The sequence below is a fragment of the Artibeus jamaicensis genome, unplaced genomic scaffold, assembly GCF_021234435.1.
Source record: "Artibeus jamaicensis isolate MK-2021 breed Jamaican fruit bat unplaced genomic scaffold, CSHL_Jam_final contig_233, whole genome shotgun sequence".
Lineage (NCBI taxonomy): Eukaryota > Metazoa > Chordata > Mammalia > Chiroptera > Phyllostomidae > Artibeus > Artibeus jamaicensis.
Genome location: NW_026521486.1, coordinates 21,957,444 through 21,982,019, shown reverse-complemented (window position 1 = coordinate 21,982,019; position 24,576 = coordinate 21,957,444). Strand labels below are relative to the sequence as shown.

Below are 24,576 nucleotides of genomic sequence, written 5' to 3'. Positions count from 1 at the left end.
ATTAAAACTATTATAAGAAAAAACAATGAATATGAGATAACCTACTGAAAAAAATTTTGAGAGGGTAGAGGGAGGAGCACTAGTAAGAGTTGGGAGTTGGAGCAATGGAAAGAGAGAAAGTAAAATTTACATCATGAATTTAAAAAAAGAAATGAAGAAGGTGGAATCAAGTATGAGAAGGGAAGCATATAGTATTGAGTTTGAAATAAATAAAATAAAATAAAATAAAGTGAGAGAGAAAAAGAAAAAGTAAGGGGAAAAGTAAAAAATAATAAAAATATAGGAGCCAAATTGGAGAGCAAGATCCACCACTATCAACAACAAATGAGCTAAAATTAAAATAGGTTGTATGGGAATAAGAGGGCAAAAAGAAAGAAAGAAAAGCTTAAGAGATGCTAGAGGAATAGGAAGTGCTTTTGAAATGATAGAGGAAGAGAGAATGCTGAGAGTGAAGAATGAAAACCAGGCTAAGCCAAGGAAAAATGAAAATTTGAGATGAAAATAAAGAAGAAAAAAGGAGAATAAAGAAAATAAAAGGGCAGGATGAAAGAGAAAAAGAAGAAAAAACAGGTTAACACAGGGCAAAATTAAAAATTTGAGATGAAAAAGAGCAGGAGAGGGGATTTGTAAAATTTGAGATTTAAGATACAAAATTAGTGAAGATCTAGAGAAAAAAATTAAAAATGCAACAATGACTACCCTATCCACAATCAACTAGCAAAGATTGCTAAAGGTGGAGAGAGAACATGGGTATTTTAATAGCAGAGAAAAGGGATCTGAGATGACCAATGATATAAAAATTAGTTTTGTGGAGCTGGACAGGAGAGAAATAGTAAGAGTGTGAAATGAGAACAAGTTGTAGCAAGAGAGAAAACAAAATTTTAAATGAAAATAATGAGAGGAAAGAAGACAGTAAAATGGGGTAAAAGAAGGGAGGGGCAAAATATGTGACTTGGAGTAAACTATAGTGTAAAATCTAGTGACTTAATATGCACAAACCTGATGGACAACAAATGAATGTTAAAAAGCTATGCAGAAAAGAAAATATCAAAAATCATGGAGATTACCTCAGTAGATTTTGTCTCAGTAGACTCTAGTACTTAGCACTGTTTTTTTCATTCTGGATCTACCTCTGGTGATGTCGGATGTTGACCCCATCTGAGACTTCCAGGGAACTACTGTCTGTGGCTGTCTCCTTCAGTTGTTAGTCTAGTCACTCTGCACTCAGCAGTCAGGCTTAAGCACCACAGGGTGGGACAGAGTCCTTCCTGGAGTCTGTCCTCATTCTCTCCTCAGGCATCTGTGAACACCTCCATTCTCAATGGAAACAAAATTTTTAGGTTTTAGTGTCTACTCATCAGTTACTTGAAGTAAATTGATAGACATTATTTACCTTCTCTTTACATTCCTTTTTTCTTGTGTAAAAACTAGAGAATAATAATACCGTAGATCTGTCAAAATTGTTCAAGTATTTTCAGAGCAGGAATGTACTATTTTTGCTTTGTGGTCAAGTGAGAAATATATATTTCCCCCAGAGAAAAAAATAACTCCATATTTTGAATAATAGCAACTTCTGACATGAAGATTACATTTGTTTGGGAGAAGAAGCAACATTATATGATTCCCAGTGGAATAGGTGGTCAATGTCAATCAATATCATCTGACATTATCTTTCATGTAAGGTTGCCCAATCTACTCAGAGAAAAGCATTTTTTAAACTAAATATCCAGATCTAAATTCTGAAGCCTAGAATAATAATGGAAGTATTCTGGAATAAACCATGGCCTGTCTCATGGTCTATTTTTCAGCTCAGAACACTGTATACCAAGAAGAACATTTGTGAATGGGATAAAACTGATGGCTGCTACCTGAGACTTCTGATGAGCTCACTCCAGTTCCTTACTCCACTCCCTTTAATTTTATTCTTCTAGTTCTTGGGTCAGTGAAAGCAAAGTGTGTGTGGTTTATAAGAAATCCAACCAGCTGGTAGCCCATAACAATGATTTTAAACTCACTTACCTTCTTAGGGTAGAAATTCTAACATTTCCTGTCTATCTTTTACAGGTGTTATGCAGAACTCTGCAAATGAGAAGATGAACTCTGATAGAACCCAAATAACACTTCTATCTGAGATGACTCGCCACATTATTTTCTGCTTAATTTTTTCTGTTTTTTTTTTTCTGCCTATTTTCAACCCTATTACTCTCTGATTACTGCCATAGGAAACCAGACCCAGGTGTGATCCTAGTACAGCTCACCTGCTCAAGTGAATTTGTCCTGCAGGACCAGAAAACCCTCCTCTTTTTCGCTGTGTAAATATCCCATTGGCTTCTCTCTCCTCAGACAGTGGACAGCTTCGCCTGGTGGACGGGAGCAGTCGCTGTGCCGGCAGAGTGGAAATCCTTCATGAGGGCTCCTGGGGCACCATCTGTGATGAGGACTGGGACCTGAACGATGCTGAGGTGGTGTGCAGACAGCTGAGCTGTGGAGAAGCCCTCAATGCCATGCTCTCTGCTCACTTCGGACCAGGATCGGGCCAGATCTGGCTGAGTGGTATAGACTGCAATGGAAAGGAGTCCCACCTGTGGAACTGCAATTCCTGGGGCTGGGGAGAGCACGATTGCTGGCATGAGGAGGATGCAGGCGTGATCTGCTCAGGTTTGCTCTGCACAATGTCCATTGCCTGGGAAGGAGATGGGAGCATTCAAGGATGAGAGTCTGAACCCTGGGGTCAGGGGAAGAGGCCAGTATTGAGGAAAGGAACAGAGGAGAAGAAAGCTTCCTTCCACTGTACCTATGCAGACAGCTTGGCTGCAGAGAAGCCTTCAAGGCTACTTACTTCAGGGTAGGATTAAGATGGATTTGGCCGAACAGTGTGATGTGCAGAGAAAAGGAGTCCCAAGTGTGGAAGTGTCCTTCACAGGGCTGGGGGCCATTATACTGCAGTTATGGGGAGAATGCAGGAGTCATTTGCTCAGGTATGGTCAGGGCATTGTCCACCAGGTGAAAGAATGGCAAGTCCCAGGGAAGCTAGTGTCTGATCACTGGGGCAGTAGAAGATGGGTGGCTAAAGAATCTGAGACATCTACCCATCATCACCAAGTGCACAAAATACTGTGAATGATAGGATTCCTCTACTTTCTTCTTATTGTCTCAATTGCTATTCTTTCCTTCTTTGGTAACAAAATAGTTCATTCTAGTATTATCTCAATTAAATTCAATCTTTATGATTTTTTAAAATTTTACTTTTGTAAGAATGATTTTGTAAGTGATTTTGCAAATCACTACACATATTCCCTTTGCATTGTGAGCCAGCCTAACAGAGGGAGGGTCAAGAATGAGGATGTACTTTCCTGAATTGAATTCTTTCTGTGTATATCATGTGAAACACTGTTTTGGGCTAGATTAGTAAAAATAGAGACACAGAGGATATCATTAAACAAATCAGAGAGGAATTTGGGGATTTGTGACAAATTGCGATTCTCTTTTGCAAATTCAAGCCTACATGTTTGTAGTCTTTGGCCAGTAGAACCAAAGATCTTTTGAAGAAATGCTTTGAGTCATAGGTTCTCAATTCATTGTAACATGAAAAAATTCTTCATTTTTTTCTTCCAAACATCTGTTTAAACTCAAACTTTGGAGAAACACTAACACTGGCAAATCAATGGCAAAGGTAATAAAGTATTAATTTGTCTTTTATGTAAGAATTATATAGTTTTTACCTGACAGCTCAGTGCATTTGGGGGTTTATTTGATAAGAATGGTAGTAAGGGAACAAACTATTTTGAAAAAGGTAGAAGAGGTTCCCAGTAGCTGTGGGTGGTGAGAATGACAATGGGATCTTCCAAAGGACACATCTGGGGTTCTCTGAGCAGTACAAAGAGTCCAGAGGTGGTGTAGAGAAGGCTCCATGTACCTTTATGTGAATTCTGTGTGGCTCATTGTAGGGATTGAGAAGAATGAATTGTAAGGTGGACTCAAGGTTTACATAGGGAAAAGGTCAGAGTGATAGAAATAGGATCCCAGTGATTCAAGTAAGTGAAATTTTCAGTAACTTGCCTAAAAACATAGGATATCTACATAACAGGACACCAGACAAGGACAGACCTGACCATAATTTTCATTTACCCTTGGGTGAAGTTGATTAATTCAAATCCCTCTGAAGAGGCTGTTTCATTTGTGCTAGCCAGGACTCTCATACACTTAGCAGAGGTCTTAAACCTGTGTACTCATGTTTACCCTCCACTAGGAATAAAGCCCTACAAAGATCAGAACATTCTTTTATTGTGATTTACCTGTCAAAGTTCCTGAAATATGGCAAACTCTACAAAGATGTTTGTATTTTGAATAAAACAACATGAAATGGACCCTCAATATTGTTTCCAAATACCTTTTTTCTATCTAAATATCAGACCTGGGCATTGAGTTTAGAGATGCCACATTTGAAGCCTCCCTTCTCTCTCCCTTTTCATCATCTGCCAATCAGAGACTCCATTTTTGCCTATTCCAGGCCTCCAGTGTCCCACTCTCCTTGCTCTTTGCTGCATCCTGATGGAAAGTTCATGCTGACCACCTCTGGCTTTATAGGGGAATGCACAGCCCAAGGGCATGGGACAAGTTTGGTCTTAAGAAGACACTTGGATCTGTGTGGGTCTCTGAGTGCCCAAATACCATAACAAATGGAGATCTTTCCCACATCTCAGACAAGTTTCTCTGTTTCAATCTGAATAGTAGGATCCTGGATTGAAGGATAAGGAGCTAGAAGGGTACAGGCATAGGTGAGGCTGACCATCAAAAGACTTCAGAGTTGTCGATGTGGATGCAGATGAGTCACAGCTATAGACAGGATAGAGAAGAAGTGTCAGCCAGAAGTGAAGTAATAGAAATGGAGCCTAGATGAAAGGTGATGATACCCAACATGGTCGTTCTTGCTATCTCAATTCTCTAGATAAATATCAATACAAAATAAAACTATAATGACAAGAGGGAATATATCCTCTGGCATAAGGAACCCTAAGCACAAGCTGAGATACAGAAAATTGGGGATCTTCCAGACTCAGTCACAGGTGCAGAAAGAGTAGTTTCCTAAAGGCCTGGCCCCCTGAGAGTCCTCTTGTAACTCAGGTTGATGTCTCTTTAGCAAACAAGCTAAATTTGGAAAATGGAGAGAAGAGTAGAGGTGAATCACCCAGGAGAGTGGGCCATGGTATATATGCTTAGCAGCGGGCCTGAAGGGAGACGAGATGCTGTACCAACCTGGCACAGGGAACTGGCATTGAGAGCATAAGGAGGCACAGAGGAAGTGAAGTCTGGGGCCAACAGTATTCCTCAATTCTGCAACCTTGAACAAGTCCCTCCTATGATAAAGCCTCCCCTGATTCTGTCTTCTCTGGCTTAAAATAAGAACATAGTGCTTGAGGATCCCCAGTATTATTTGCAGCTTTTAAAGCTTGTTGATCTTTAATCTTATCCCTGAAAGAGTCCATATTTTGCTTGGTGTGGGCTTGGGTGCCTCCCTCCTTTTTAATTCAAGTAAAGGTATGTTCATATCTCTTCAGATTTATGACTCAGTATGTGAGCACAGTTCACTACAGTGCAAGACACAGATTTCAAATTTTAGGGTTTTTTCTAGCTTTCAATTTTTGTTTTGTTGGTACTTTGGGGGTTCTGTAGTATTAGATTAAACATATTAATTCTAAATTCAGTATTTCTTGATAAAACTACTTGTCCTGTGTCATTTCTTCTGCTTAGGCAGGTCTTTGGAAATGTGTCCTGACATTTTCCAGGTCAGGTCAGGAAGACCAGTTTCCAGTGAAAGGGTCAAGAGCTGGACAGGCGCTCTCAGTGTAAGCACAGTGCCTACCCTGAAAATGTCACTCACTCTTTCTTCTCAGATAAGCCAGTCAGAAGTTCAGTGAGAATCTCTATGTCAGACAGATTCTTCCCTCACCCTCAGAGACTTCACTTACCTTTCCATTAACATAGAAATAGCACACAACAAGTAGATAGTATCAGCAGTGAGTTCCAATATTATTTTACCTCAGATAATGGCATCTATGAAAGTACTGAATTGTTAAAACTTCACTTCTCACTAGCAATACCAGTCTTGCACAGATATTAAAATCTCTTTACCAATCACAGACTAATGGGAGGACTTGTCACATCACAGAAGTGAACAACTTCAGTCAATATGAAAATGTAGGGTCATGTTAGGTGACATGCTGAAGAAATGTATGTTGGTAGGGGTGCCCCAGAATGAGTCTTTGTTTCAATCAACCCTTTTCCAAAAGATACAGATATATGTATATGTGTGTGTATATATGTATATACACACGCATATATATATAAGTTTAATATAGTTATATTATAGTTAAATTATACATATATATATAAATTTATTTTTCTCTTGGTACCTTATGGTTTGGTGGCAGAAGGTCAGAGCACTGTTGATAAAATGTGTTTAAAAACTTGTTCACAAATATTTATTCCAAATATTTTTATCTTTCTACTATAGTTTTTGCAATTTGGAAGTCTCCAAATGATAGCTTGTTTGCTCTCTGTTTCCACCCTCTCCCTCTCCTTTTTTACAGTGTGCTGTCTTCTTACTCAAGAATCCAAGTAGGAGAGGAATATACAGTTAGAGTATAGATAGGATTAACGTACCTCAATTACTCTTACTCCTTAATGATTGCTAAGATTCCCCAGTCTGGGAAAAAAAAACCAATATGAAGTGATCAACAGACTTAGCTGTCTTACATATTCCCCCTGAAAACTCACTGTCTCTCAAGTTCAATGGCAAATCCTAGGGTTCAAGAAAGATGACTAGGACCACTCACTCCTTTTTCCTATGGCTCTCAGAGCTTTCTTAACATTCAAACTCATCTTTGGACAACTTCTTTCACACCAGGTCACTTAAAAAATTCTTGGAATTTTTGCCATCAAAAATTATTTTAAAAATGTGAAATCATAAAATTGGACTGGTTATATCTATATTTTCTCCCTTCAGCTATAAGTCTGCCTATAGTTTGGCACGTGCTCATGGATCCAACCCTCATGATTTTCCCTATCTTCAGTCACTTGAAGGTTAGCGACTGAGATAAAGCTGCTCAGAATTCTAGCCCCAGAAATCTCAGGATACATTTCTAACCTTGTCTGCTTAATAGGCCTCAAACAGCTGGAATTGCCCTGTCTAGGAAGAAAATTCCCAGAACTTTTTTATACTATGGGTTAATTCAGTTATTCATACCTCTACACCCAAGTTGGAAAGCCCTCTACAGTGCAATTTTCTTCAGCCCTGTAATTGCTAGGCCACTAGGTACGGAATTCTCATTTCTCACCAACTTCAAAGTGTGCATTTCTCCTCGGAAATGTGTTTATAAAAATGCAATTCTGACAATAATTGTCACAATCCTTTTCCATATCCCACCATCAGAAACATAAAACTTTCACACCATTGCCTATGACATGTTTCCAGTTGCCAAGCCAGGATCATGGACAATTCACTGGGTTTGGTTTTTTTCCTCTCAGGATTTGTGCGTCTGGCTGGAGGGGGTGGACCCTGCTCAGGGCAAGTAGAAGTGCATTCTGGACATGACTGGACTCCAGTGTCTGATGCGAACTTTACGTGGCCCACTGCCCAGGTCATCTGTGCAGAACTGGGGTGTGGCAAAGCTGTGTCTGTCCTGGTGGATGTGCCTTTCAGAGAGTCAGGTGGACGGGCATGGGCTGAAGAGTTCCGGTGTGAAGGGCAGGAGCCTGAGCTCAGGATCTGCCCCAGAGTGCCCTGTCCAGGAGGTGCTGGCCAGCACAGTGGGGCTGTTCAAGTTGTCTGTTCAGGTGAGATGCAGAGCAGGACTTTAACCTCCTTGCATATTCAGTTGAGGTAGGAAAAACATGAGATTTTGATGAAATCCTGCTTTCTCCTACCAGCATACACAGAAGTGTGGCTCATGAAAAATGGCACCTCTCAGTGTGAAGGACAAGTGGAGATGAATATTTCTGGAGAATGGAGAATGCTCTGTGCCTCTCACTGGAACATGGCCAATGCCAATGTTGTCTGTCGTCAGCTCGGCTGTGGAGTTGCCATCTCTACCCCAAAAGGAGCCTACTTTGTGGGAGGAGGTGATCAGATCTGGAAAGCCCAATTTCACTGTTCAGGGACTGAGTCCTTCCTGTGGAATTGCCCAATGACTGCCCTGGGCATTCCTGACTGTACCCATGGGAACACAGCCTCTGTGATCTGTTCAGGTAAGAGAAAAAAAAAAGGCTACCTGTTACTAAGGGTGTTCTTGAATGAATGTCCCTAACAGCAGAAAGTTGGAAAAGTTGCCTTCAAAGGTAAGGTATCTCATGGTGAAATATGGTTCTTCTCATTGTTCAGCCATCTTTTTTGGTCAATGCAAGAATGTTAAGAACAATAATATTTTTCAAATAAACATTCTATTTAAGTATGATCACAGAATATATAAGTAGTAAGTGTACACCTCAGTCATGTACGCCACCCCAGGTTAATAAAGAGAACATTAAAAGCACCCAGGAAGTCACCTTCCCCTCCCACCATTCACTCTACCCTCCCTCCTCTACAGTCAAGACCACTTTTGTAACTTCTACTACATAGAATATTATTGTCATTTTTAAACTTTATACAAAATCATGAAATGTTTTCTTTTGTGTCTATCTTCTTTGACTGCACATCGTGTTTGAAATTCATTCATGTTATTGTTTAAGCAGCACTTTATTCATTTTTATTGCTATAGAGTATTCCATTGAATGATCACATGACCACGTATTTATTGATCAATGCAACTGATGGTAGATTTGAGTTGCTTCCAGTCCCTGAGTATTACAAATATAGTGTTAGGAATTACCATAACAATAATTTTTCATACAGGTATGTATATTTATTTTGTATGTTTGATCCTTGGCCTTTTATTTTTACTCTCTTAATGGTATGGTGTTCTTTGTTTAATCAAGTTCTTAATTTTAGTAAAGTATAACTTATCAACTATTTCCTGTACATTTAGGGTTTCTTATATTCTTTTTAAGAGAACTCTGCCTACCTGAGGATCATAAAGTATTCTCCAAGAGTATCTTATGGAGGCTTAATTATTTTTCTTTTGCATATGATTGTACAATCCTTCTAGGGGATTAATATCTATGTATGGTGTGAGCTAAGGGTCAAGTTCCACAGTTTTTAATGGATAACCAATTGACTCAGAATATTTTCCAGAAAAGACTCTTTTCCCTACTACAGTGACACCTTTGTCATAGAGTGCATGTATATGAGAGTCTTTCTCTAGATTCTGTTCTGTTCCATTGTATAATTTGTCTATCCCTGCACTGCTATCACACTTTCTTAGTTACTGTAACTTTATAGTAAGTCTAGAAAACTTTAAAGAAGTTTCTTTTATAATAACTCCCCTAACTTTATTGGTTTTTTTGCCTACTATGTTAGCCATTCTTTGGTTCGCAGGACAGCACTCAATGCACTGAGCCACACCAGCCAGGGCAGTCATTCTTGATCTCTTGCATTATCATAAAATTTTTGAATCAGCTTGTCATTTTTCACCCAAAAAAGTATAATGATATTTTGATTGAGATTAAACTTATTCTACACATGGATTTGAAGATAATTAACCTTGAAAATATTGAGTCATCCCATTTATTTATGTGGTATATCTCTCCATTCATTTAGGTCTTTAATATCTCTCAAAGGTTTTACACATCTTTCACTAGGTTTTCTCTTAGGCATTTCATATTTCTGATGTTTTTTAGTATTTCTCTTAGTGAAGGTGTCCTATGAATGAATTCTCTATGAAGCATTTTTAACTTTTATATTTCTATATTTTTACTTTCACCAATCTGACACAGAGAAAAATTGCAAGAATAAGAATTTCCAGATAGCCCTTTATCCACATTCTACCAATGTTAGTATCTTGCTATAATATCTCTCTCTGTCTGTCTCTCTGTCTGTCTGTCTCTCTCTCTCCTGCCCCATCCCTCCCTGAATATGTAAATTCTTTCTGAATTAATAGTTAAAACTGGTAGGTTGCAGACCTAATATCCCTTTACCCTTAAAATACTTCAAAGAATTCCCTTACATATCCACAGCACAATGATCAAATTCCAGAAATGAACATTGTTATAAAGCTATTATTTAGTCCACAAGCTTTATTCAGATTTTGCTGACCGATCCAAGGATATTGTTCATAGCTAAAAGGAGGTTTGAATAATGTGCTGCATTCAGTTCTCATGTCCATTTAGTCTCCTTTAATGTGGAATACTTTCTGAATCTTTACATTTCATGACACTGACTTTTTAAAGAATACAGGACAATTGTTATGCAGAATGTCCTACCATTTCAGCTGGAACAATGCACAAGGGAATTAAATACAGTAGGAGAATAGTAAATTGATATTGGAGTCCATCCCACATTGATGTAGATTGATTTTTTTCCTAAGTAGATAGAACAGAAAGCATAGCCAGATAAATCAGTAAACACCAATCTTCCCTAACTTACTGTACAGCTTGAGCTGTTAATATATGATAGAGCTGATGCATAGCAAATACTATCTTAAGACTTCTATGATCCACAGTTAGTCTACTGGATTCATCAGTTTTTCTCTCAGGTCCTGCTAGACAAATCCTTAAGTAAGTAAGTAAGTCCTAAATTCTTAATGTCTCCCAGGTATAAGAAATGAACCACAACGCTTACTTCACACCACACCAAAAAAAATTGAAATCAAAATGATTACCAACCAACCTATATGTAAAATGTTTAACTATTAAACTTCTGAAAGGAAACATAGGAAAAAACTTGGGGGATATTGGAGTAGGCAAACATTTCTTAAGGCATTAAGTATTTAAAAATGATATTAGACTTCATCATTAATGATTAAGGAATTCAAATTAAAGTTAATGAAAGAGAAACAACACTTCCCTAACTAGAATGACTAAAATTAAAAGGTTTACAATTCCAGTTTTGACAAGGATGTGGGGCAACTAGAGCCCCATGCATTGCTGGTGGTAGGAGGATATAACGATTTGGAAAAAGAAAAAGAAATTAGTTAAACATACTTCTAAATGTTGCCAAACAATTCTGCTACTAGACATTTCCTTGAGAGAAATAAAAACCTAGGCTCACAGAAATATTTGATCATTAATTTTCATAGCATATTGGCAATAATCAAAAAGTATAAACAAATTTTATTAACAGAAGACTGAATAAACAAATTGTAGTATGTTCAGATGATGAAAGGCTTTTCAACCATAAAAAGGACAAACAACTGATAGATGCATCTACACAGGTAAATCTCAAAAACATGCTGAGAAAAAGAGCTGTAAAAAAGGAATATATATTACATGATTCGATTGCATTCTACAATACATAACCCAAACTACATGACAGAAGGCAGATTAATGTTTTCCTAGGAACTGGGTCATGGGTTGGGGGACATATTGGCTCCCAAGGCAAATGGGAACTTTCTGGGTTCGTGTTCATGCTGTCTGAAGGAGGTTGACTATATAGGTGCACGCATTTGTCGAAACATGAAAATGTACTCTTAATACAGGTACATTTTATTGTATGAAAAGTATACCTTGATAGAGTTGATTTTACTGGGTTTTTTGTTTGTTTCTAGCTTATTTCTACTGCAGTCCAAATTTATGATTTTTATGACCTTTTCTTAATTTTTCTTTTGAAAAAATTTGGAACTCATATTTGCTAGAGCATACAATTAACCCTGTTAAATGGCCTACATGCCCTTGGGAATAACATGTATTCTGCAGCTATGAGATGCATAATTATTAAATCACACCATTATATATTTTAAATACTGATTGGTCATTTTTGTTGGCTTGCTCTCTCAGTTACTGAGACAGGTGTTTTTATGAATAATGAAAGCTCTGTAAACCCTCATCAACAGAAGCTACAAAGCCCATAAGGCTTCTGCCAATAGTCTCTCTAAGAACGTCTCAAGGCCTACTGCCTTGATCCAAAAGACATGGCACATGTTTGGGGTTACTGTGACTAAAGGTTCTATACACATCCATGTTCAAGTCCTTATTCAGACAAACATTTTTAATTCTATTTAGTAGAAGTTAGTTAAGGACAAACATTTCTCTTTTTATTCAGCATTCTAGATAACATAGTAAGTGTCCTGGTTACTAACATGGACTAACAAGTTTTCCCAAAAAACTCAGCAGCTGAATACAAATAATACATGTCATTTTGCTTATGATTTCCTGGGTCAGGAACTTGAGAAAGACTCAATTTGGCAGTTCCATGTCGGGGTCTCTTATGTGGTTTCACTTAGATGTCACCTGGGGTAAAGTCATCTGAAGACTTGACTGAACTGGAAATCCAGATGGCTCCCTTACACGGAAAACACCTGGTACTTCAGCTCCACAAGACCACCTGCATATGGCCTCTCCAACATGACAGTCTCAGCAGAGTCAGACTTCCCATAAAGCAAATATCCTACATGAATCATGGGGAAGCTACACGGTTTTCCTGACATAGTGCTGAGAATTAAGCAGTGCTGCCTTCACTGCATTTTATTGTTTACAAACAACTCATGAAGGTTTGCCAAGATCAAGTGAAAGAGATATGGCCCTCACTTCTCCAAGGATGCATTATCAGAGATTTTGTGAAAATGTTTAATAAATCATCATGGGTGTATTAAATATCCCACTGTGTGCATTTTCTAATTCCTGCTACTTTTAGTTTTGTCAATTATTGCTTTATAAAAATAGGACTTAGTATACATGAAGGTTAGGCTTTTTTGCCATGTTTCTTGTTCCCCTTTTCATATTTTCTATTATTTTCCTTTCTGTGCTTTATTCTATACATTTGCCTCTGATCTTCTGTTTACTATTTCTACTATGTGCTAGTCTAATGTGCTGGTACATTCTTTTTTTAAGTTCTACTGACTTTTGAAGTCTGAGAATTTTTATTTGCTTTTCATAATAACTTCTCTGCCAAGATATTCATTTTGTCATTTAATTCTATGAACATTTAATCATGATTATTTAAAGTCCTTGGCAGGTAACTCCAAGGTAGTTACCTTGGAGTTACCTTGGCAGGTAACTCCAAGATGCCTTGTGGAAATCTTTGTAGTGTCGTCTCTTTTGTCTTGGTTTTCCATGAGATCTCTTTTACATGGGAATTTTTTAAATATCAGGCACTGTTGATAAAAGTTGTAGAAATCCTCCAGAAAGCATTTTATTTTGCTTCCTCCAGGAACTTGATTTAAGGGTGGGTTGCCTTATTTAAAAGGAAGTGCAGTGATTAGAAGCTGAGCATCACTTCCTGTGAGGAATATTCTTAGTTTACTTTTCCTTCCATGGTACAAGGATTCTGGTTCACAGGCATGGTCCTCCGTGGCTCACCCTGAATTACACTCTGTGTTCCCCAAACACCGTGAGTGGCAAAATCCCTGCTGAGCTGTTCAGAGTCTCAGCTATAACCTTTGAATTGATGAAGTTCTTACAAGGTAAGTGGCTCACCTCTGCCCTTTACTTCTTTTTTCTAATTTTTATTTCTTTATTTTTATTGTTCTTCAAGTACAATTGTCTCCATTTCCTCTCCTATCACTTTCCCTCACACACCCACCCCCACCTCTCACCCTCAATCCTATACTGCTTTGGCTTTGTTCATGAGTCTTTTATACATGTTCCTTGATGACTTTCTCCTTTTTTCCCTGTTACCCTCTTCCCCTCTGGTTACTGTCAGTTTGTTCTTAATTTAAATGTCTTTGGTTATATTTTTGCTTGCTTGCTTGTTTTGTTGAGTAGATTTCATTAATAGGTGAGATTGTATGGTATTTGTCTTTCACTGCCTGGCTTGTTTCACTTAGCATAATGCTCCCCAGTTCCATCCATGCTGTCAAGAAGGGTAGGAGTTTCTTCTTTCTTTTTCCTGTGTAACATTCTATTGTATAAATGTACCATAGTTTTGATCTACTCACTTACTGATGGGCACTTAGGCTGCTTGCAGCAGGACATAAAGGAAAGAATAAACAAATGGGACTCTCAAAATTAAAAGCTTTTGCACATCTAAAGAAAACATCAGCAAAATGAAAAAGGAACCAACCATATGGAAAAATATATTTACCATTGATAACTCGAACAAGGGTTTGATCACCAAAATATATAAAGAACTCAAACAACTCCACTGCTCTTAACTTTTTTCTCACTGCTTCAATCCTAAAATTCTCACTGCCTTGGTAGCTCTACAACACTTCCAAAGAGTACTAATGCATGCCAGTTTTTTTCTTAAACTCACTTTTCATGCAGTTTACTTAAAAAAGAAATCATTTTCAGAGACAGAACTCTCCATAAAGAATGCAAGCTCTAATATTATCACATATTAGATAATACTCGAATATTAACATTGCTCTTAACTTACATCTTTCATCTCAGACTCCATTGCTAGGTTATTATGAAATTCAAGTTCCTGCTCTTCAACCCTGCTAACCCTCCGATTGTTTCTGTAGGAAACCAGACGCAGGTGCCACCCCAGTGCAACTCCTTGTCTGAACCAGAAGGCTCTGCACTCTCGGAGGACAGCGCTGCCCACTGCTCAGGTGAGGGCTCCCACTGGACCAGAAAACCCTCCCCTCTTTCTCTGTGTAAATGCCGCATTGGTCTCTCTCTCCTCAGACAGCAGACAGCTCCGCCTGGTGGACGGGGGCAGTCGCTGTGCCGGCAGAGTGGAGATCCTTCACCAGGGCTCCTGGGGTACCATCTGTGATGACAGCTGGGACCTGAACGATGCCCAGGTGGTGTGCAGACAGCTGGGCTGTGGAAAAGCCCTCAATGCCACAGTCTCTGCTTACTTTGGGGCAGGATCAGGCCAGATCTGGCTGGATGACGTGAACTGCACAGGAAAAGAGTCCCACCTGTGGAAGTGCCCTTCCCAGGGCTGGGGACATCATAACTGCTGGCACAAAGAGGATGTGGGGGTCATCTGCTCAGGTCAGTGCTGCACATTGTCCATGGGCTGGGGAGGAGGCGGGGGCCCTCTACGATGGGAGTCCGAGCCCTGACAGGTGTTGCTGACACCAAGGTGTCCACAGAGCTGCATTATTCTGGAGGCTCCGGGGAAGACTTCCTCTCCCTGGCTTTTCTACTTTCCAAAGCTGGTGTGCATTCATTCCGGGCTCCATGCTCCCTTTTTTTCCTTCAGACAAACAACCCTGCCCCCCTCTGACCGTTCTTCTTTAGCCACATTTTCCTCTGAACTGAAGCTGGGAAAGTTTGTTTTTAAGGGCAGTGGGTCTAAGGATGTGATTAGACTGAACTCACCTGGTTAATGCATGATAACTCAGGTTAATCTCGTCATCCCAAGGTCCTTATCTTGATACTAACTAAAGAGTCCCTTTTGCTATAAAAGGGAACATTTCACAAGTTCCACAGGGCAGGACGTGGAAATCTTCAGAGGTCCTTTATTCCACCTGCCACCACTATCCACACTCCCATCCACACTCTGTCAGTTTTGTCGGAAGCAGGACTGGGCTCTTCTCCCTGCAGAGGGCCCAGGCTGGTGTTCCTCTCTGTTCATGTTCCACTACATCTTTGTGGTAGAGATACACAGACACAAATGGACAAACTCAGGGAAAAGAGACACAAATTTCAGTCTTGCCACTTAGTGGCTGTCTCCTCAGCAGAGTCAGTGATGAGTGTTCACATCCTCTAGGAGAGAGAAAGTACACAGAGCTTTGAGTGGACCACTCACTGTGCCCTGTTTCCTCCTTTCACTTTTAGAATTCCTGGCCCTGAGGATGGTGAACGACGACCAGGAGTGTGCTGGGTGGCTGGAAGTTTTCTACAATGGGACCTGGGGCAGTGTCTGCCGCAGCCCCATGGAAACCATGACCTTGTCCACGATCTGCAGACACCTTGGCTGTGGGGACAGGGGGACCCTTGACACTTCTGTTAATTTTAGGGAAGGCTCTAGACCCCGGTGGGTCGATGGAATCCAGTGTCGGAACACTGATATGTCTCTCTGGCAGTGCCCTTCTGACCCTTGGAAATACAGTTCATGCGGTCCAAAGGAGGAAGCTTACATCACGTGTGCAAGTATTTACTGTCTGTTTCTATGTGTCCATCCCACCCCTGTAGGATTCTGTTAGTGATACTGATATTTTCAAATCTGAGAGAAGACATTAAGATGAGTGACTGTAAGATGAAGATGATTTAATTCACATGTTGCAATCTAGTTTCAAAGGAAAAAATGAGAAAACCTGTGATCACAGCAAATTATGTGAAAAATATCAGAAAAATAGGAAAAATCATGTGGGAGCACCATTAATACTCCAATAAACTTTCTAAGGAAGTGCTAACTAATTTGCAGTAGTTTATAGATTTGCTTAGTACCTTAATATAAGTAAGGGGCAGGGCAGAGAATCAATCCTGATTGGTTTATGTCTTAAACTTATGATATTTTACTCTGAAATGCAACTATACCACTTGAACTAGTTCTCTTGTCAGTCTGCTGGTTGATGGTAATTGAGTGCCCGTAATTACAAATTTATACTTTAGCTAAGAGGACAGTGGAGAGAAACATTACAGTCATGGCTCTCACAGAGCTTACAATCCAGTGATGAAAATGCTCATGAGGCAGGAATTTCAAGTGTCATGAAAAATGAGAAAGGGCTTGGAAGCATGTAATGGGGCAAGAGAAGAATCGTTTGAATGGAGACCTACAAAATCAGTATGAGTTTCTCAAAGGAAGAAAGGAGACAGATCATTTTGGTCATTGTAAATACTGAGTTGTGAGAAGACATGGAATATTTGAGGTACTGAGAAAATTTCTTCATGGCCAGAGCAGAAACAGGGTACAGGGGAGGGGTACAGGAGTAGCAAAGGATTAGCTGGGAATGAAGAGCAAAGCAAAGACCTCTCTTAGGCAGTACCAACAAGAACAATCCCATTAAAAAGTTTTGTCTTTGTTTTTTTACTTCTTTGTTGCCATATCATGGAGAACTACTGGGAGGTCAGTGGCCTCATTCCCCATATTTTTCTGCTTGAATTTGTCCCTTCTAAGAGGCCCTCAGTATATTGGTCTTCTTGGTTGATCATTCATCGCCTGGGACTTTCTCTTTACTCTGTGTACATTTATGCTCTTTCATTCCATTCTCCCAAAATTTTCTGCAGATCCTGATGAAATTTGGAGCCCAATCATCTGCAAAGTCCCTTATACCCTTAATATTCCCTTCACTTTTATGTTCAGATCAAAACCTGACTCTTCTATGAAAATACTGATTTTCCTATCAATGGGAGGCTGTGTGTTTCTCTTCCAACACACTTTTCCCTGTGCTGAGACGGAGTAGGTGTGCTCTTTGCTCTCAGTTGCCATTTTCAGCAATTCCTCTTCTGTGTTTCTTCTCAACATCACATTACATTGACATTGACACCATGAGGCAATTCCATGTACTACTTCTTTTTTTTCTTTTTTTTTTTTGCATTTTTTAAAAATTTTATTTAGTTATTTTTCAAGTACAGTTTTTTTGTCTATTTCTCCCATCCCAGCCCCCCCCACCCCGTGCTCCCCACCTCCCTCCCATTTCCACCCCCCTTAGTTCTCGTCCCTGTGTCCTTCCTATTTGTTCCTCCAAATCCCTTTTCTTTTTCCCCCTTAAATTCCATTCCCTCTCCCCTCTGGTCACTGTCCCCTTGTTCTCTGTTTCAGTGCCTTGGTTTTTAGTCTGCTTGCTTGTTTGTTTTGTTGTTTAGCTTCCTGTTAAAGATGAGATCATATGGTATTTGTCTTTCAACACCTGGCCTATTTCACTCAGCATAATGCTTTCTCCACGTACGACTTCTGCCTGTTGCTGTCATCACCCTAACTTCTGCTCAATGCTCCCCCACCCCTCACCTTGTCCACTAAAGACTGCAGCACCAGACTCGTGAGTTTCTTCATTTATGTCTTACTCCTGGGACTGTTAGAAGTTACTACAACATACTTAAATGCAACTAAGGCAACAATCCTGGCCTCTCAGTTTGTTAAATTCCTCATTTCTAAGCACCTTCCCTTCCATCCAACCTCTGGCTATGCATACCCTACCAACCATCATTAACTGTACACTTGAAATCTTGACTTCTTTATTCCATTCTCTGGTCGTTGATTCTTATCCTATGGCTCATAAACTTTAATGATCCTTTCCCAATAAATTTCATCCTCATGGAAATGCCCAACTTTCCACTATTGGTTTTTCTTATGTTTCTTCTACCCTCATGTCTTCACATTTTTCTTAGCCAGATTAGATAATATGATCTAACATTATAGTCATTTTCCTTGAACTACACTCAACTCCCTTTCCTCCTCTTTGTCAGTTTTAACAGACACATACATTAGGATGGTTGAAGTCAACTACCTAACTACTCTTTGCCTGTACTGGACTAATAAGGCAAGCAAAGAACACACAGCATGTTGCTAGTCTACTTTTGAATTCATGGACACAGTCTCCAATGAGCGAGCATTCCACACTGCCTTGAAGTTCTACTGTACTCCTCCAATATGTGTGCTTGCCCTGTCTTTAAAATTATATTTTACATATGAAGTGTTCTCCTCACACTTCAAAATGGGGAAAAGGGGGATGACTGTAATTGAACAACAATAAAAAATATTAAGAAAAACCTGATTCCTACTATCCATTCTCAAGATCACAATCTTGTGTCTTACCTCACTGACAAATTAGAATAGAAAATACAAATTAGAATAGAAACAACTCCTCATCTTCCTTTCAACACATCTACCAACTTGTGATCTGTGCACAGGCTTCTACTTGGCTCCACCATCAGTGGCCTTAGTCCATATCTTAGGCCAGATCTTCTTCTTGGGCAACATATTCCAAACACACTCACCTCGTCAAAGTCTTCAGTTCCTCAGTTATTCCCACTTCCTCAGCACCATCAACTTCTCCCAGTCTCTTGGTATGGCCTCAAGTGTCTCACATTATAAAAAAATACCTGAAAAACAACCTAGATTCTTCCTCAACCTAGATTCTCTCCCTGCCTACTACCCCATCCTTATTTTCTCTGCTCCACAGACATGTTTTCAAAAGTATGGTCATTAATGACTCACTGTATTCACACTTGTGTGTCTTACACTGTTCCTACATTATCCATTTAAGTTTTAGGCTCCACCATTTCTCAGAATCAGCAAGAAAATAAAATATAACTTATTTATATAAGTTTATAAATATAACTTTCTGTCTTCATTATTCTTGACCTTTCAGCAACTTTCAACAGGTTGACTTCTCTTTCCTTTTTTTTTTCTTTTTGCCTTCTGATGATCCCTCTATCTCACTGATTGTTCTCCTTATTCTACCTCATTGATGGTTGCTCTCATTCTTACAGAGTTGCAACTCCTGTCCTCAGCCTATAAGAGAGATTTGAGATACTCTTAGGACTCAGTATCACACACTTTCCTCTTTGTTTCTTCCTGGACTCCCTTCCTAAGGCCCATGGCCTAAATGACTTCTATATACTGAGAGCAAACTCCACAACTGTTCTTTGCCATTAACTCCAAACCCATTTTCTGTTGCTACCTGATATCTCCACTGAATATTAGTAGGTCATTCAAATTTATTCCAAAGCAGGATTTTTTTAATTTAATTTTTATTTTAATTTTTCTGTCACCATTTAGTCCCTTTATACCCCATCCTCCCATCAATCATCATACTGTTGTCCATATCCATGAGCCCTTTTTTTGTTTGCTTAACCCTTCACCTCCTAATTCCCCTCACTTAGCTACTACAAAGCAGGATATTTTATTCACCTGCTCAGTCCCTGTACCTAAATTTTTCCTCCCTACTATATTTCTCATTTCAGTTAATGTCACTACCATTACTTAAGCTCAATAGATAGGAGAGAACCTTTATTTCTTTCACTTCCCTTCCCCTCTACTCCAATATAACAGCAAATTCTGTTGGCTCTCTCTTTGGATATATCCTTAACCTTCTATTCTTTCTATTTTCATCATCATCTTAGTCCAGAAAAGAACCTCTTGCCTGGATTAACCAACAGTTGCTTGTGGTCACCTAGGTTCACTCTTTCTCTTCCATAATATGTATTTTTTCTGTCAGCCAGAGGCAAGTTTTAAAATTCAGTTTGTATATATTTTCTCTTTTTTTACTTTTCATTTCTTTTCCTTTCTTTCTTAAAGCCACCAGTAGCTTTCTAAGGAGCTTAAGATGAAACTCAGATTTCTTACACTGGTTGACAAAGCCATACATGTTCCTTCCCCTACCCACCACTCAGTCCTCCTCTCCTATCTCTCTTCCACTCAGCAGGTGTGTATATTGACTCTTTTTGTATTCATGAAATAAGAGGCAAGGGGAAGTAAGGGAAGGCAAGCTGGCCATCCTTTAATTTGTATTCTTTTACCAGACCAATGGTATTCACCTTATGACCTTAAGTAATTTTTTATCTGCTTGGCTTCCCTTTCAACTTCTTATCATTCAGTTCTCACTTTAAATATTATTTCCTTGGTGAGGTTCCTCACCAATTTAAATGATATTACCTCTCCCAAAATTCTTTATAATATATCCCTGACATTCATATTTATTATCCCTAAACACAGATTGCTTTTCTCAGTATCTCTCCTGCACGGTTCCCATTTCTCTGCCCAACCAATTTTATATTTCATAGCACATTTTATGGTTCTCATAGTACTCTTTACTGGGTGAAATCATCATTTATTCATTTTTATGTTTATTATACATCTATCATATTAATTTGATAATCCCATAGGATCTAGGACATGATTGGCTTTCATATTCTCCACTCTATGTCCAGTGCTGTAACAGTACCTGGCATACAGTAGACACTCAAATAGGGGTTTTGAATAAATTAATAACCTGTTTGTGTAGTCAAAATTAAAAATAATTTTATGAAGGTATAATCTAAATTAATTGAATGATTTTTAAACTCAGAAGTAAATTGATCAGTTTTGCATTTAAAGAACATCCTTTGGCCCTAGTGGGGTAGTTCAGGTCATTAGAGCATCATCCAATACACTAAGGTTACAGGTTCAATCTCCAGTCAGTAACATTAACTAATTTAAGAATCAACTAGTGAATGCTTAAATCAGTGGATCACCAAGCTGATGTCTCTCTCTCTCAGCAATAAATAAAAATAAATAAAAAGAAAATATCTTTTGAGTACAAGATAAATGAAGGATTATTGCAGGGCAAATGTACATGCATAGTGGTATAGTGGTGACTTAATAGTCACCAGTCACCAGTCACCAGCTATAGCTTGGAGGAGTCAAAGCTGATGGCTAGAGATATGGCAGTGCCTTTCCTTAATATGGGAAACACAGAACTTTATGGGAGGAAATCCACAGGCTCAATTTGGGTATGTTAAATTCAAAGTTAGTAAGAACACTCAGGTACAGGCGGATGTCATTAGGTAATTTAAATTTAGGGAAAAAATCTGAGTGGGAGATACAAATTCGGATGTTGTCATAGAAATGCTTACATCAGAATGGATGATATCATAGAAAAATAAATATTCCTAGGACAGAAATATTAACATTTAAAAACTGGGCAGGGCATTCTATGAACTGACATGGTGTCTAATGCGGAGCTGACAGACAAATAGGACCCAGAAAATACTGCATTTGGAAGCCAGGTTAAAAAAAAGTTTCAAGGAAAAGGGAATACTCTTATGTGTTAAATACTGCTAAGATGCTGAGTAAATTAGAACTGAAGTGTGCCCATTAAATTCATTGTATGACATTGATTATCCTAACTAGACCTCTTTTAAGAGTGGAATGTTGGGCAGAGGGTGGAAACCAGAAATAAAAATATCAAAGGATAGGGTGATAGGGAAAATGCATACAACGCTTTTCAGAAACCGTGAAAGACAGAAAGTTGGAATTAAGGCACTGGAATGTTGTATCCAATGCTGGAAATAAATGTCTTTTAATTACTAAGGTGATTAATGTGTTGACCAACAGTAGGATGAAATGCCTTTAGAAGTGATGCTAGCACATTTCACTGTCTAGGTACATGTGTTCCATTTGCAAACACAACTGGAAACCACATCACAGGGAGTCTGTAATTAGGCTAATTAGCAGAAATGCCAGGGTAGATGTAACCTGGTTGTTGGCCTCACACTCTGGAGGACTTCCTGTGGAAGAGGGAGGGGACTCACCCTGAGCTCCTCCAGGGGGCGGGGCCCTGACAAGATAGATGGAGGTTACCAGGAGGCAGGTTTGGGTTTATTCTAAGCGCAAGTATCGCAAGAGACTCTTGCCACTCTGATATGGTCCCCCAGGGAATGAACACTGTTATACGTAAAGGAACGCTGAGGCAAGCAGATTGGCCTGCCAACCTTTCCTTATATCCCCTTTTCACGGAATCAGCCGCACTTGCTCCTGTTGGGTCTGCGCCAGGCTTGGCATTAGGGAATTTGTGTTCTTCCCACTAGTTTGTTTTAAGATTAGAAAAAGTCCAGTTCCTTTCTCTTTCATTTAAATTACAAAAACAATGCTTACTTACTGTAAGCAGGAAAGACATAAGATATAAAAGGCGAATCGTATTCCCTGACTCCTCATTCATTCATATCCTCCTGATATAAGCAGAATTAATGGACTAGCAAGTACCATTTTCTTAGTTCATCCATTTTCACTAAAGCATTTCCAAATTCATGCCCAGAAAAGAATTTATGTGGATGGTGTTTTATTATTGGGTTTTACAAAGTTGAGATTCAACAATATACATTATTGTTAAATTGAATTTTTAATAATTTATTTGTTTTGGGTAGTTGTTCCATTACCATTTACCCTTCTTATACCCTATTCCACCTCCACCTAAACTCCTCTCCCCCTCAATCACCACACTGTCGTCCACGTAGAAGTAACTCATTTAAATAATGGCAACTATTTATTCACGTGGAGTCGGTACTACACTTCATGTAACCATTTGCTTATTTATTGGAAGTCCAATTATTTTCAATTTTTCCCTATCCAAATAATCTTCTGATAGATATTATCATAGTGTATCTCTACAAACTAGTGAGTTTATTGCTGTAGGATTACTCCCAATATTTATATTATTAGATCAAAGGATAAGGAGGTATGCGCACACACACAAATCTTAGATATGGTCAAGTTACTTTCTCAGGTTAATTCTTTTCAACTGTCTTCTTCATAACTACACAGAAGATGCTGAGATTTTTCAAGAACTTGATTCTTAAGCCAAACGATGTAGACACTCCAAAGTCAATAAGCTTACAAAGCCCACAAGTCTCATTCTATTTGAAGTCTGAATAAAAGTAACATTTGCTTTGCTTCTCTTTCTTTCTCCTCCTTCCCTTCTCCTTCTTTCCTTCCCTCTCTTCTTTCCACCTCTTCCTTCTTTTGCATTTTCACAGTGTCTTCTCTTCCCTCAACACTTTTTCCTGTCACTTGGTTTGTCCCCGCCCCTCCACCACGCTACGCTCCATTCAGATATACTTTGGACAATAGGATGGCAGTTGCCTGAAATCCACACCAGTGAGAAATAGATATTTTATAGGCAGAGTCTCACTCCCTTCCTTGCTTTTCTTTCTTCATCTTTGTCTTCCTACTCTTGTGAAAGACTGAAGAAATATTAAACTATAAGACCTTACATTAATGGTAATTTTCATCAGTCAAACACAATAAATAAAAGGTAGTGAGGTTTTCAATCCTGAAGTCACAACCACCTCAGAGAGGTCCTGCCATTATTTTCAGAGATGATCTCTGCATAGTACAGGAGGTTGGATAGGATGAGATGGAAAGATAAGATCCTCTGACATTTTATGGCAAGTACTGTATATACTTCTGTTTTCTTGTGTTGTTCTGAATTTGTGCCTATTTTCTTTGGTTTCAATTCTTACATGTGTTTTGTTTTGAACCTCTGTGTCTTCTTAATGTAGTTTTTTTAGTATTTTTATTTGAGTCTTATAGAGACACTTCTGTCTAACTAACTAACTAGTAATCTATTTTTCTCTAATTCTACTTGTTCTAGTCCTTTAAAAAAAAGTGTCCTGACCCTATAGTCATCTTTTTGGCTTGTCCATTTTTCACATGGAAAAAATTATGAGAAAAGTTTACAATTTGTTCTATAATTTCCCTTTAAAAAGTATAAGTGCAATATTGAATACAAATCACTTCTACGATTCTAGACTTATTTATTTTTAACATTCACTGTTTATTACCACATATCATTAATGTTAATTTCCATTTCTTTTATTATCTTGCTGATTAGCAAGATTTTTTAAATTATATTTCACTGGATTTTATTCATTGACTCATTCACTCAATAAATGTTCATCAAGCTCCTATACATAGCATTTATAGAAGGTTCTCAATGTATACTTCTTGAATAAATATGTACAATGTGCAACACATTGTCTTAATAGCAGAAACACAGAAGTGAAAAGATATGCAAGGCCCTTATTTAGGAACACTTTCATTCAGGGGTCTGTATGTGTGTGTTTGTATTTGTATTTGTTGTGGAATGTGGAGAGTGATAAACAAGTACACAGAGAAAGTAATTTATGCTGGTGCTAGAGGCTAGGATCCAGTGAATGTCTCAGTAG

General features: G+C 38.7%; 1 protein-coding gene across 1 annotated transcript in view; it reads left to right on the top strand.

Annotated features, from left to right (window-relative positions):
* LOC119065710 (antigen WC1.1-like) overlaps positions 1–24,576 on the top strand; it is a 41,078-nt gene that overhangs the window by 5,627 nt on the left and 10,875 nt on the right. The window contains 5 exon segments of the mRNA XM_037167838.2: positions 2,344–2,658; positions 7,528–7,836; positions 7,930–8,247; positions 14,496–14,585; positions 15,766–16,080. Of these exon segments, the coding sequence (XP_037023733.2) occupies positions 2,344–2,658; positions 7,528–7,836; positions 7,930–8,247; positions 14,496–14,585; positions 15,766–16,080 (1,347 nt within the window).